The sequence below is a fragment of the Takifugu rubripes genome, chromosome 12 (assembly GCF_901000725.2).
Source record: "Takifugu rubripes chromosome 12, fTakRub1.2, whole genome shotgun sequence".
NCBI classification, from domain to species: Eukaryota; Metazoa; Chordata; class Actinopteri; order Tetraodontiformes; family Tetraodontidae; genus Takifugu; species Takifugu rubripes.
In genome coordinates, this window is record NC_042296.1 from 12,428,656 (window position 1) to 12,441,849 (window position 13,194).

The 13,194-nt window shown below is 47.5% G+C and overlaps 3 protein-coding genes across 10 annotated transcripts in view; 2 read left to right on the top strand and 1 right to left on the bottom strand.

Moving 5' to 3' along the window:
* Nucleotides 1-9,820, top strand: tuft1b (tuftelin 1b). 2 transcript variants are annotated; one of them, XM_029845110.1, is made up of 13 exons: nucleotides 1-243; nucleotides 1,057-1,110; nucleotides 5,648-5,725; nucleotides 5,797-5,892; nucleotides 5,962-6,036; nucleotides 6,117-6,179; nucleotides 6,443-6,532; nucleotides 7,022-7,132; nucleotides 7,713-7,936; nucleotides 8,036-8,141; nucleotides 8,336-8,419; nucleotides 8,632-8,723; nucleotides 8,823-9,820. In XM_029845110.1, the coding sequence occupies exons 1-13, from the start codon at nucleotides 163-165 to the stop codon at nucleotides 8,893-8,895; spliced, it is 1,227 nt and encodes a 408-aa protein (XP_029700970.1). In that variant the 5' UTR covers nucleotides 1-162; the 3' UTR covers nucleotides 8,896-9,820. The 2 variants fall into 2 exon arrangements, with proteins under 2 accessions (XP_029700970.1, XP_011607723.2); XM_011609421.2 differs by lacking the exons at nucleotides 1-243; nucleotides 1,057-1,110 and adding an exon at nucleotides 3,150-3,240 and having other exon boundaries at nucleotides 5,615-5,725.
* LOC101064189 (uncharacterized protein C1orf43 homolog) lies at nucleotides 9,645-12,145 on the bottom strand. The gene is made up of 7 exons (XM_003969284.3): nucleotides 11,498-12,145; nucleotides 11,299-11,400; nucleotides 11,117-11,225; nucleotides 10,988-11,041; nucleotides 10,528-10,694; nucleotides 10,393-10,451; nucleotides 9,645-10,294 (listed from the first exon to the last, which is right to left on the bottom strand). Exons 1-7 carry the CDS (start codon nucleotides 11,558-11,560, stop codon nucleotides 10,087-10,089), a joined length of 762 nt encoding a protein of 253 aa, XP_003969333.1. The 5' UTR covers nucleotides 11,561-12,145; the 3' UTR covers nucleotides 9,645-10,086.
* Nucleotides 11,140-13,194, top strand: part of ubap2l (ubiquitin associated protein 2-like) — an 18,182-nt gene continuing 16,127 nt past the window's right edge. For 3 of the 7 annotated variants that reach the window (XM_029845099.1, XM_011609424.2, XM_029845100.1), the window contains exon 1: nucleotides 12,436-12,602. The gene's annotated coding sequence lies outside the window, so the exon portion shown is untranslated. The other 4 variants (XM_029845095.1, XM_029845101.1, XM_029845097.1 and 1 more) reach the window with 3 other exon arrangements.

Below are 13,194 nucleotides of genomic sequence, written 5' to 3' on the forward strand. Positions count from 1 at the left end.
GGGCCTGACGGGGACCTAAGTAGGCCAGGTGTGAGCGCAACACCTAATAGGACTACATCCTATTTGCAGGTCTGGCGTATAATTAGCCGCCGCGCGCTGGAGACGGCTCATTACCGCCGGGAGGTTCACTGCTGCACCAGGACAGATGAAGGAGGGGAGCACATGGGTTCATTCTGGAAGAAGATGCTGCGGCTGAGCGGCGCCAAAGGCCTGACGCACGGAGCCGATTTCAACGCCTCTGAGGTCAGACGGGATTTTGGTGGTCCTGGGTCCTCCTTGGGGGACCGGGGGCCTCTCTGTGAGGGGTTGCGTGTTCTCCCAGGGACCAAGTAGCATCTGGGGTCCAGTTGAACGGGTGACACTAATCTGACCTTTGGTGGTAATGTGAGTGTGAACGGTTGTTAGCCCCAACGCCACCCTGCTAGGGGATCCAGAGGAGGGAGATTTATGACTACACCTTCAAATTCACCTTTCCTTGTGTCTATTTTTATCTGATCTTGAATTACAAATCGCTTTACATTGGGTTGATCTCAGTAATTACAAACTTTCCCTTTAAATGCAGCAAGTGAAACAAAGATGTTGGTGTGATGTCACGGCTCTGTCAGCCTTTAAGTGCTGTCGGGGTTTTTTTCTTGATGACTGTAAGAGCAAGAGAAAATCATTTAAAATAATGTCAAAAGGTCGGGATGACAGCTGCCTTCTACATTCAAGTTGGGGCCTACTTATCCACATTCCATTTAAATGAAGAGCAGACACGTTTAAAAACCTGCATCCTTCCCGTAGGGCAGCGAGAGAGGGAGAGAGACCTAGAGAGACCTAGAGAGACCTGGAGAGAGAGGGAGAAAGACCTAGAGAGACCTAGAGAGAGAGAGGGAGAGAGACCTAGAGAGACCTAGAGAGAGAGAGGGAGGGAGGGAGTGGTAGGGGGAGAGAGACCAGGTGTACTTTCATTTTGTGCCTCTTGAGTATTGCAGCCTGGTCGTTTCTGATGTAAACACGTTATTGAATTTGCTGAATTTCCTGTGCCGGCTCGGCCTCGCTGTCGGAACTGGGAAGATGGAGGGAGCTGTGGTGTGTGCAGTGGGAGAAGGAGAGGACAGCAAAGCAAAGGTGAGTGATCCACAGTGTTGCTTTGCACTGGCCTCCTTTCTTTCTTCTAAGAAACCTTAAACTATCACAACAAAAAAAACAAATGGGAAGTAAGGTAAAAAATAGTTTATTAAAGGTATCAGGAGTGTGGAATTTTTGTTTGCAGGCAGATTTTCAAATGGCTCCTGAGCTTAAAGGAGGGTGGGGGGGGGGCTAAGAACTGGAACAACATGACCAACAGGAACAGAAGACAGTCAAGAGCCAAAAAGAGCCAAACAGAGCCAAACTATTAAGTCTCATTTTAGTTCAACTCAACTCAAACTGTTACTCACCCATGAGTATTAGAATAGGAAACTAGTTTGATATGAAATCTGTTTCTGAGAGGAGCAGATGAAGGTCATAAAACATGAGCAACTGAAACTAAGAAGCCAACAGAACGTGTGATGTAAAGATGGGTTTGAGCATAAATGGCAGGATGCAGCAGATTATAAACTATTCCTGGGTCTGTGGCGCAGCATCAGCAGCAGCCGCTGACGCCCTCGTTTAGGGCCCCATCACGATCCCTGTGGTCCCCCTCCTGCGTCTCCATTTCATTCCATTTGTTTGTTTTTTAATTATTGGGAATTTGGCTCCACTGTGTGTGTAGAATTCCAGCAGGTCCCGTGGGTGAATATCTGCTGGTTTTCGTGTTGGACGGTGAATTAATGGGTTTTTTTTTCTTTTTGGTGACATGTGACCCGACCGGTTCTTTCACAGTTTGGTGTCTTCACTCACATTCTCGCACATTCCGAGAGTTGAGGGTCAAACTTTAAACATTAGGCGATGTGGCAGCTTACACACCTGCAGACGTTGGACCCAACGGGAAGAAGTCCTGGTTTTCTGGCATCGCTCTAGAAATGTCAGGAAGAAAAGTGAATGTGTCGGTTACACATCAGTTGTAAATTCATTTAATCATTCAGAGTGTGTGCGGCATCAAAATGAGCATGTGGAAACTCTGGGAAAGGTTTTGTTTTTCAGGCCTTGTTCTATCTTAGCGTGAGAACCCTCCGACAGGAAGAAGACATTATAAAAGTAGCTTAGCTGTATTGTTTTGGGCTTTGGTTGACGCTCCGCATGCTTACGTGACAACGACGGAGTCTGTGTGTGTGTGTGTGTGTGTGTGTGTGTGTGTGTGTGTGTGTGTGTGTGTGTGGCATTGTTTGCACTACGCAGAGAATCAGCATCTGTAAACACACGCAGCCGGTTTCATACAAAGAGGCCGTTCAGCAGACTCCCGCACCGGCTGTTTGCTCTTTGTGTGAAATATATGGGAGGATGTGGGAGCAGCGACGCACCACAACACGCTTCCATCAGCACAGCGCCGTGACCAGGACTTAAAAGGCTTGATCACTGGCCCCTGTGAAGCAACTGTCTGTTGACAGTATAATTCATTAAAAAAAAAAAGATCAAACTCAACCGCAGTTGAGGCTCCAAAGTCTTTAAATCGGAGGTGACGTCATGTGTCCCAACACCAAAGCCATTGAGCATGAAATAGATATTTAAAAAGGTCATTTTGTGACGCTTGTTTGTACAGTTGTGTTTACTCTGCACACGCTCTGCCAGTCACTGTTACATAAAGGAGCTTCATTAATCTCTCTTACGTAACTCAGGCATTCCTCAGGGTGCTGATACCTGCCATCACCCCGGTGCACGTGACAAATGAGGCTTCCTCCGCTCTGGACTTTTACCAAGTGGTCACTTATTGTCCTGAAAATGGACCCAAGCCTTAACCTGGTCACTCATTTACGTTTTTGGGCGATAAAGGGCCCCTGAGTTGAACAATCACAGAATAAATGGGAAAACAAGTGGCAGTTTGATTAGATAAACCTCACATTTACCTTTTCCCACCGTTTTAAACGAGCCTCCCAGTTCTTTGCCGTCTGTATTGTGCATTGCTTTCCTGCAGAGGACGCTCAGCACTGTCCCTCCCAGCGCTGGTGCTGGAGAGCAGTGTGGAGGGGGAAAAGGGCTGGGCAGCTACTGGAGCCTCACCCAGCCATGTAAGGCAAGACGCTCGCAGCTTCCCACACACACAGTCACACCGACAGACACTCAGGATCCCGGCTGCCTGGACATCTCCGCGGATCGTGCCAGACGGTCTCATCTGCTCAGGTAGAACTCGAGTGTGCGGGAGATAAATCCTCCGCGTTTGGGTTGGGAGGGCGTGATGGTGATGTACTTACTACGTCTCTCTTCTCTGTGATTCATCCTCCTGTTTCTTCCGCCGGAATTTGATCAGACTAAAAGCAACTTTAAAACACTTTCAGCCTTCCCTTGCTCACTTGCTCGGTTCAACCTTTTGTGTCTTGTCATGGCCTCTCTGAGCTCTGCTTTTCCTATTTCCCCCTTGTTTTGGCACCTAGACCGAGACTTTCTGATGCCAACGGTTGATCATGTATGTTTGACTACTGTCTCATCCCCAAATCAACGAAAGGAGTTTGTACTTAACCGTCTGACACTGATCAGGGTGATGTCATGTCCATATTTGTACTTGTATGAGTTGGGTAGGCTGTTCTACTTTAATCCACGGGGGGGGGGGGATCTGTTATCTATCCTGACAAAAGCGTGACACCAGAGACAGAAAGCACGCTGACCTTGGGCTGAAGAGTCGCGGGATGAAACGTATCATTTACCAGGATGTTTACTAAAAAACAAGACCGACATTTTCTATGACAGCAGAAAAAATATGTAAAGAAAAAATACAAAAACCTGCTCCCATTGGCGTGATGTGGAGTAATAACACTTTTATATCTTTATAAAGTATTTCTAATATATCTTTAGTCATTATCATCTAGTCTCGATAATCAGGAGGGAGAACCTTTAACTACCATCCCCAGTAGATCATATATGTTCTGTACATCGGTTACAAGAGGATCCAGGTAAAAGTTGATGGAGTTGGGGGGACAATGGGGGGAAAGTTCGGATCGAGCCTCAGATAAGGCTGTCGTGTTGAATCCGTCCGTCACGTAGGTGAAGCTGTGAAGCCCAGAGGCAATAAAATAATTACCAATAATTACTAAAAGTAACAAAGAATAAAGCAAGGAGAGGCTGACGCAGCACGGTGTGACATGGCAGCTGCCACGAGACACTGGGGGATCGTTTTAGCTGCACAGAGAGGTGGTGAGCTGGGTGTGTCTCCATAATCCCCTGTTTGTCTTTGAAGGAGAGGAGCCCATGAGCCGCTGCTCTCCCCGGTCACAGAGCAGCTCCTGCCCCCCCCCCCCCCATTCTGCTTTGATGGTTTTTCAGATGCTGTTGCACAAAGGCCGGTTGAAGCGCCGCCACCTTGCTTGTGTTATGACTTGCAAAGCTTGGCTGCGAACCGCCGCTCCGAAAACCTGTTTGCCTTCCTCAGAAGCCACGACACGCAGTTTGCATGATGTCATATGACATGTCTGGAGGACACGCCGGCGTGACGACAGACATGGTGTAAATGGCATTTCTTAGGAAAGGAATTAAGTTGGCGGTTAGTCAGAACTTTAAGTTACATGTTTTTAAATGTGCACCTGCAGTGTATTAAAGTGAGGAATGTGTCTTCTCGTCATTGCTGATAAATAACGAGCGGGCGTCGCGCGTGATTAAAGGTTAAAAGATTAAAGATTAAAGGGCACCAGGTGACCAGCAGCCGTGTGTGAGCAACAGTTCCAAACTCTGACAGAACCGGACCTTTGCAGGCCATCGCGTGCTCCGTCCTGCCGCCGCTCATTAAATTGGGTTATCTTTGGTGCTTGCTGAGGATTGTCTGAGTTCAAACCATGTAATTTTCTCTGGAACACACCGTTTCTAAGGTGGCGTGCGTGTGCAGCACAGTTTGTTCAGCAAACGCCCTTTAAAATAATCAAAGCCAAAACCTCAGCGGGTGATAAGATGACAATTATTATTAAGCGTTTTGTGTGGAATCTGCACATTTTCCCTGGAAAGGTGGCACTTAATTCCCAGTTTAAACCCAGTTTAAACTTAAACCCAGTTTAAACTTAAACCCAGTTTAAACTTAGTTCAACTGGGTTTTATGGTCTGTTTGTGCTCGAAAATGCACAGTAAAAGAACCAAAGCAGAAGCATAAAAAAGATGAATTAGAACGAAGGAGTGCAGAAAGGTTACCGCCTCGGCTTTTCCAAACTTCCCAGTTATCTTATTGTGGGAAACTGCAGACATGCGCCGACATTTGTCACAACAACTGTTTGTTGCTACGACAACGGAGCCGAAGCGGGAATGACTCAGTCGGATGTTTTGAGCGTCGGTATTTTTGGTCAAACTGGACTGGACCGGTTGCCTTTCAGTTTCTGTCCAAGTCACCAGACTCTTGCGTGCCCTTGTGGTCGGTTGCCATGGCGTTTACTGTCTAACTGTGTGGTTTCCACTGAGGAACCTCTGTACGAGGAAGCTTTATGACCAGGGTTCCCCCTTTCTTTCCGCGCTCCACCCTCTTGTTCCAAAGACTTTCACTAAGCTGCTCTTTTTCTCCACTGGGTTTCTTTTTCCACAGCCAACCCCCACTCTGCCCACTCTCTCATTCCAGGACCACAGGAGGTGCCTTCAAAACACCCGACAAGACCAGGATCAGGCCGGCTGCACCTCGGAGCAGCACGACATTAAGGTAAAACCTCAAGGAGGGGAATGAGGCGGAGAACGGGGGGAATTTAACCATCTTTCCTCCCCTTCATGTAGGAGAGCAGCATCGCAGTGGTGCTGCCACATAAACCAGAAGAGCGGGAAGGAGCGTACGGGCTCACTCCCACGGACGAAAGGGCTGAAGTCATCAAGGTGTGTGAGCTTGTTCCTGCGAGCGTTTGGAGTTGTATGGAGTGTGTGAGCTCTCTGTGGCCCCCCCAGGTTTTTCTAGGCGCTCACCCGCAGACAGGAGAGAACATCAAGATGATAACGGACGAGGTGTCGCAGATTCAGGAGGTCAGTCGGACAAGTTAGTGTTCAAAGGCGGTGGCGGAGGCGGAGGAAGCAACATTCAGGGTTCTTGTTCTGGTCCACAGGTGAGATACTGTTTGAAGAGTCTCAGGGAGCAGATGGCAGCCAGACAGAACAACAACAACAAGGTAAACACTCATTATTGGACTAATAGTGGGTTTATACAGCACAGGCGACGATATGCATCTGTCTTTTTATGGGAGAACTTCCACAGTTGGTGTTTTGTTTGGGTCCAACGATCCAACAATTGAGCTCATTCACTGAAACGTTCATTAGAAGCAAATCGATACAAAACCTAGTGAAGACGTATAAAAGATGCATCATTCAGTGGCAACTGTGCCGCTTCCTCTGTGTGGGTCCTCCCTCTAATCGACCTCCCTTCTCCTCCCAGAATCCCGTCAACGGCCTCAGAGTCGACACGCCTGCCGTCCACACGGCTGTCGCCAACGGCAACGCGGTCCTCACTGATTCAGACGATCACGTAAGCTAATCCCGCCACTGCGAAAGAAACAGTGTTCAGAAGGAACAAGCCGATGATTCCAGCTGGGAGCCATTACTGTTGCCACTTCAGTGATGGGTGGATGGTCGGGAAAGGAGAACCTTCAGGCCCGGCAGCAACCACGGGGGCTGTCTGAGGCCCGTGACAGGGGATCAGTTAGGTTGTGCTTCATGCAGCACACAGGGCTCATGTTTCTCCTGCCTTGTTCTCCACCCGGCACGTCCCTGTAACATGACACCATTATCTACCAGGGAAGTGGTGTGGAAGGGGGCGGTGGAGCCCATGAACGCCATCATGGGGACTTTACGCTAAAATTATGCCAAGGAGTTTATCCTTTAGCTCCCTTTGGATAAATGTCCGTGTTAATGGTTCTGGCACCTCCAGCTTTGGCCTTATCTGCTCGCCTTCTGATTCAAGCATTCAGGCCAGATTAGGTCTAATTAACGATGTCACTCTGTCTCCCCACCTCAGGTCAAGGATAATCAGCAGGAGTGCGTGAGGCTCAGGGAGGCCACCAGGCGTCTGTATGTGCAGCTCAAGGAGATGGAGAAGAGGCATCAGGAGGAGAGGGACCGACTGCAGGTCTGACCGTTGCATGACATCACTTCCTGTCTGCTGCTATGACTCACACCCTTTTAATCATTCCCATTATCCCTTCTCCTGATCCGGTCATACATCACCAGGCCGTTCCGCACACACATTTCCTTTCTGCTTTGTAATGCGGGTAAACCGATTTCTGTACCCTTACCTTTTTTAAGCTCTGCTGTCTTTTATCCTGACTCATTTAGAAAATGAACAGGTTGTTGTCTAGTCCGAACTTGTAGGGAATAAAGAGACGGAGCAACGTGTTGGTGCAGATCTCATCCGACCTCAGAGCTCAAAAACGCTGGGAGTTCAAACAGGAGTGGGAAATCCTTAAAAGATAATCTACATGTTTTAATTGGAGCCTTTCGCGTGTAGATCTCTGTGTTTTTGCTTCTGGTGGATTAATAAAAGTGATCCGCTGTGAATCTGAGGACAGCCGCTATCAGGACTGCTGATCAGGCTTTTAATGGGGATCTGTCTATTAAAAACAGACGTTATTGTGGGTCATCCAGCCTAATTTCTACTCTTCGGTGAGAACTGCTGCGATGCTTGTGTAAACCTGTTTTTCCCCTTGCAGGCAGAGTCAGAACTTTACGGGATTCGTCTGGCCGAACAGTCCGAGCGTCTGCAGGAGGCGGAGAAGCACTCGGAGGAGAGGGGCCAGCGGGTGGAGGAGCTGCAGAGGCTGCTGGCGAGAATGGAGGTTGAGAGCAGCGTCCTCAAAGAAAAGATGGTGGCAGACGAGGCGGAGCTGCTTCAGCTGAAGGCCGGGGGGCAGAAGACCGGGGGCGATGAGCGGAGGTGAGGTTCTCCGGGGTTGGTTTACCCCCCTGACCCCTTGGCAACACATGATGTGCAGATTTCAGCCGACAGTTTTCCAGCACCTACGTGTGATTTCAGGTGTGCTGAGCTGGAGAAAGAGGTGGCCATACTCAAGGAGAAGATCCATCAGCTTGACGACATGTTGAAGAGTCAGCAGAGGAAAGTTCGGCACATGATCGAACAGGTACATGCACGCACACACACACACACACACACACACGAACGTCATTTATATGAGGGAGTGGAGTAAAGCAGAAAGTTGATTTAGAACTAGGAACTCGTTTTGCAACATTCACTGTGCACTATTTGCGTGCGTGTGTTCACTGTGCACTATTTGCGTGCGTGTGTGTGTGTGTGTTTGTTCTGTCAATAATGCAGCTGCAGAACTCCCGGACCATCATCCAAGAGAGGGATCGAGTCATCAGAGACCTGGAGGAAAAGGTGGCTTTCCTGGAGGCAGAGGTTAGAAACGTCCCACAGTGCCTGAATCTAACACCAGATGAATGAATGAACTGTTGTTAACTTTCATACCGATGTCTTGAGCGTAATATTCTCAGAATATACGTTAACGCTGCACCACATTCCAGTCCTCCATGTAGCTACAGAAATAAAGCATTTGTAAGTTAGTAGAAAATGCATAACGGATCATCCGCTGTGGTTTTCGCCCTTCACAGAACCGAGAAATGCACGACCACATGGAGTACTTCCTGGAAGGTCAGGACCCGCCCCCTTTGTCCAATAACAACAAGCCAGAGATTGTTTACAGGTGAGCAGACACACACACACCACCCCTGGGTCATGGTCATGATAACCCATGATAAAGTCCTCCTGAAACAGCTCACACAGTTGTTCCCTTCCTCCCCAGTAAACCCCTCACACCAACAACACAGAGCAGCAAGGCCCTCCCGTTCATCAAGGTGATCGAGATCAAGTCCTGAGAGGGGCCTCGAGGGCGGAATCTGATGTACATATATACATATTTAAGCACCCCGTCGTGTATAAATTATTGCTTTGTAGAGGTTTTTGAAGGCTCATGGTGACAAAGCACACAGATCTTTGGTGGTCCAGCAAAGTTGTTGTTTCCTTCTGCAGCAGCTGAATCGGCCCTGATGACTAAGTTGTTCTAAAAAGGTGGGTCATCATTAGAAGCTACTTTTACCTGCGTCACTGATGACGAGCTGATAAATATGTGAAGCTTGCTCTCATTTTACAGCCCAGTCGATGCGGCTGCAGCTCATATTGCTCGCTGCTCGGCATCGTTGGCTGTTTTGACATTGAAATCATATTCAAGCTAATCAGAATGACAAATGTCGTCAGTCAAACGCCAATACTCTGTTTATAATGCGTTTATGCTGAAGGTTTGTAGAGGCATCGCCAGCTGGATGAACACGTTAGTGCTCAACTGAAATGCTGCCAAAGCCCCCCCCCCCTTAATATTTATGCTGTTTGTGCTAAAAGGCCTGATATTTAATAAACTAACAGAGGTATTCACTTGCATAACAATGCATCAACAACCTCTTCCAGTCGTTGACCTGTTACTGTGAACACGGTAGAGAAACACATGAAGTTTGCTTTGTATTAAAGGCAGAAACGCTGAAGTGTGTTTGATCCGTCCTCTTTTACTGTCTGTTGTGTCTTAATGCCGTGATGTTGGACTGACACCTAGTGGGGGTAATAAATACGCTGATCCTGAAGGAGGAGCGGCGTGGTCTTTATGTCAAACCAAAAATACATACAACCTGATTTAAATAGAGTTCAAATAAGTTAGGTTTGTCCGTATAAATAGTAAACATTTGTAAAAATGCTGTAAATAAAAATCTACACGTATATTTACATGAGTTTAAAAAAAAAAAAAAAAAAAAATCAGATGAGTTTCTATGAATTGCCACTTGTACAAAAACTCGACAAATCTCACCTGGTTTTCTACAATCATATACGTCTTCCAGTTATGCCCGTTAGGACCAAATTCATCATGAGAAAATATAACTGTCTATGAAACCCGGGTCGCCTTTGTCATCGAAGAAACGCTGAGCAGGTCGCAGCGGATTCCAGCCTCAACAAAGGGGAGATTTGGATTTGCAGGCGGCTGTTTAAGACGTTGTCGTGCGTGGTCACGCGGCTGCAGTCTCTCACAACGTGCTCTCCAGTGTGTTGTAGTTGTCTTTGAAGCTTTTGAGCTCCAGAAAGTGTTTGGGTCTCTTGCTCCTCTGGCCAGTGGAGGGAAGGTAGGTCACCTGGATGGTGGAGGGGGTGCCCCGCACAGGAGAGCCCGTCAGGTCTTTGGCTGCCGACTGGTGATGCTGATCCAGACTGGTACTGCTGGAATAGGCCTTCACCCTGGGTAAACGCAGAAGAAGACCGAATGGGTTCAAAAAGAAGGGTAAAATCTACCTATAGATATACATATATAGGATAATATCCACGGTTACACTTACACGTCAGCGAGTTCAGTTAGAGCTTGCTGGTAGTCAAGAAATTCGGCTTCACCAAACACCTGCAACGGGAAAAAAAGCCTTGTTAGTATAAATACAGAAGTTCAACTTCTCCCCTGGGTTACTATGGCAACGCACCCCAGTCCCGTGGCGAGCGTTGTCGTAGCCTTCGAGCAAACGGTCGATAAGCGCACTACGGCTGCTCTTGATCAGAGAGTGGGAGTTCCGTAACTCCATCAGCCAGTTTCTGAAACTGCGTCCGGTAAAAGCGCTGGGGCTTTGGCTTATTTCCTGGAGAGGGATGCCTGCGGTGGAGACGGGACACGGCGGAGACGGGACACGGCGGAGACGGGACACGGCGCAGACGGGACACGGCGCAGACGGGACACGGCGGAGACGGGACAGAAAAGAAGACCTGATAAAGTAAAATGAAGACGAACCGCGCAGACCATGGAGGAACACACCAATTAAACAACTAAACTCGACCGACGTCTACAATATATGCCAAATTGATGGATTTCCTAGGCAGTGTAGAGGTAAATGAGGAAAGCCCCTCAACTGCTTAAAAATATGCCAAACCAATGAACAGAGGACTAACCCGAGTCCCGGATCGCGTCCAAAGCCTTCATCCTGTACAAGTAGTTGTAGCAACCTTTGAAATAGAAAGGCAATTTAAGAGTTTGGGCACAGATGAGGGGCAGGTGATGGTAATGATCAGGTGACTGACTAATTTGTGATCCCTGCTTCAGACGATCGTCTTCCTCTGACAAGAGACGAGGTTCGAAGCAGATTTCCTGGACCCTGGAAAGCCTGGAATCAATGTCCTCTTTCAAACCCTGGAAAGACACATTCAGTAAGTGTCCCCGCGTTGTCCCCCTACACGCGCACGTTTATAATAATCTGCGGTACCTTGGTTGCGTTGTGACCAATCGGTGCGTGGGGTCCTCGGCGGGATCTCATTGCAAAACGCATGATTTGCCTTTTCACGAAAATGAACAACAGCACAAACACCTGAAAGAAAAGACGTTTTTAAAAGTGTAGCAGGCTCCCAACGTGACAACCAACCAATTACGAGGCAAGCATCCAGTGATGTTGTGACACTACTTACCAGACTTCCGTAGGCCATGACAAGAACAACATTAACGCCCGATAAGGGCGACGACTCTGCCATGTTCCGCCGGTTTGTTTATACGGCAATCAGCCAGCTAGCTCGCTCGCTAGCTAGCACTATGCTATTCACACTGTGTTTAGCATTCAGTTGCTATGTTAGCTTGAAAGATAACACTCGGTTCTTCATCTTAAAATAGAGTGCCTTCACCACCATATCCCCCCATAGTTGCAGTTAGAAAAATTTATTTAAAAAAAGGAAATCACACACCACGTATAATTGACACCTTGCAGAAGCGAATTGCGTAGTTACGGAACCGTATTTACTTACCTGATTTGCGACAGTACAAATTACCGTAATAACGGGTCAACGCGGACCACGTTAAAGACAATGTAAAGAATCTGTGCAGTTTGTTAGGCACTTTGGTCATGTAGTCTCTTGTAAAAGGCAACAACATTACACCAATTAGACAGATACTTACAATTTATTATAATAGCAATGCACTTTCCCATATTATGTATATAAATAAAATATTAAACTGATGACACATAGTATAAACATGAAATGTATCAACGATGAAGTAATTGTAGTAGTAAATTTTGTCATACTGAGTGTGGAGTAGGAGTTAGTTTAAATATAATAATGAATAGAATTTATATTGGAGATCATTAAGTAGTGATAACAGTTAAATGTATAGGGATTGCTGTTTATTCTGAATTGCATGGTTCTGTTGGGTCTCTCTATTATCCATTATTCTGTGTTTAGTTTATATTAAGCCGAATGAGTTATGCAGGACGGTGTTGTGAAAATTACGAGAACGCCGATCGTGTAAATTCGGGGTCACGTGACGCGGGTCCGGTTTCCGCGAAGCGGCGCTGGAAACCACGTGACACAGTTCTCCGCGGTGTCAGAGTGGAAAAGAAACAGGTAAATTCAGTCTCTCGCTTACGCTGGGAGCGAGTCGCTTCGTTATATTTTACCTATTTAGTAATATCGATTCCGGGTTCGGGAGCTATATCGGGCCCTAAAAGCCTCTAGACGGCCGACAGCGAGACCACTTGTCGGGTGTTTGTGTAGCAGTGTGTACCGTAGCGCTGGGTTTCTGGTCAGTATCGCCTCTTATTTATTTTCTTTTTAGCGGCCTGCAGGCCTGCTTTTAGCCTCGGTGGTGGCTATGTTGAAAATCAGGCTTTCCGGGTCATAAAAGGCTGCCGTGGCTGCGATAAACGACGCTGCGTTTGAAGTTCCTTCTTTGCTAATGTAGCTAATTTTCCCTAGTTATGTTAAACGATGTAAATGAGAATATCGATTAACTTAGCATAGCTAACTCTTATTGACAACCACCAGCAGTGGCAGCGGGCTGGCATGGGCGTTTGTATTTAGCGGAACAAATAAGCTTTACTGGCCGTGAGCGTCCACTTAGCTTGCCAACTTTTGGGCTATCAAGCGGCATTTGGCGTCGTTTTTCACTTTCAGTTCGTGGAATAGCGAAGTGCCTTCAAAGCCTCGTTGTCGCCATGAGGTGGAAACGGTGAGAGGCGGAAGCCCAGCGAAACTTGGACGTCTTGACGCGTCCCCGATATTAGCTCGATGGCTAGCGTTTTGACCATGTGGCTGGCGAGTAAAATTGGACATGTCCGACGGGCCCTGACTTTAGCCTTGATTCTGCGCTAGTCCAAACAGGCTTTTACGTAACA

Bases quoted from the DNA above. Each gene is read 5' to 3' on its own strand.
- LOC101064189 (XM_003969284.3), bottom strand. From the start codon at position 11,560: ATGGCAGAGTCGTCGCCCTTATCGGGCGTTAATGTTGTTCTTGTCATG. The intron at 11,401-11,497 runs GTAAGTAGTGTC...CTTTTCTTTCAG, and splicing joins TCATGGCCTACGGAAGTCTG to GTGTTTGTGCTGTTGTTCAT. The intron at 10,295-10,392 runs GTAAGTGTAACC...GCGTTTACCCAG, and splicing joins CTAACTGAACTCGCTGACGT to GGTGAAGGCCTATTCCAGCA.
- tuft1b (XM_029845110.1), top strand. From the start codon at position 163: ATGGGTTCATTCTGGAAGAAGATGCTGCGGCTGAGCGGCGCCAAAGGC. The intron at 6,533-7,021 runs GTAAGCTAATCC...TCCCCACCTCAG, and splicing joins TCACTGATTCAGACGATCAC to GTCAAGGATAATCAGCAGGA. The intron at 8,142-8,335 runs GTACATGCACGC...TCAATAATGCAG, and splicing joins TTCGGCACATGATCGAACAG to CTGCAGAACTCCCGGACCAT.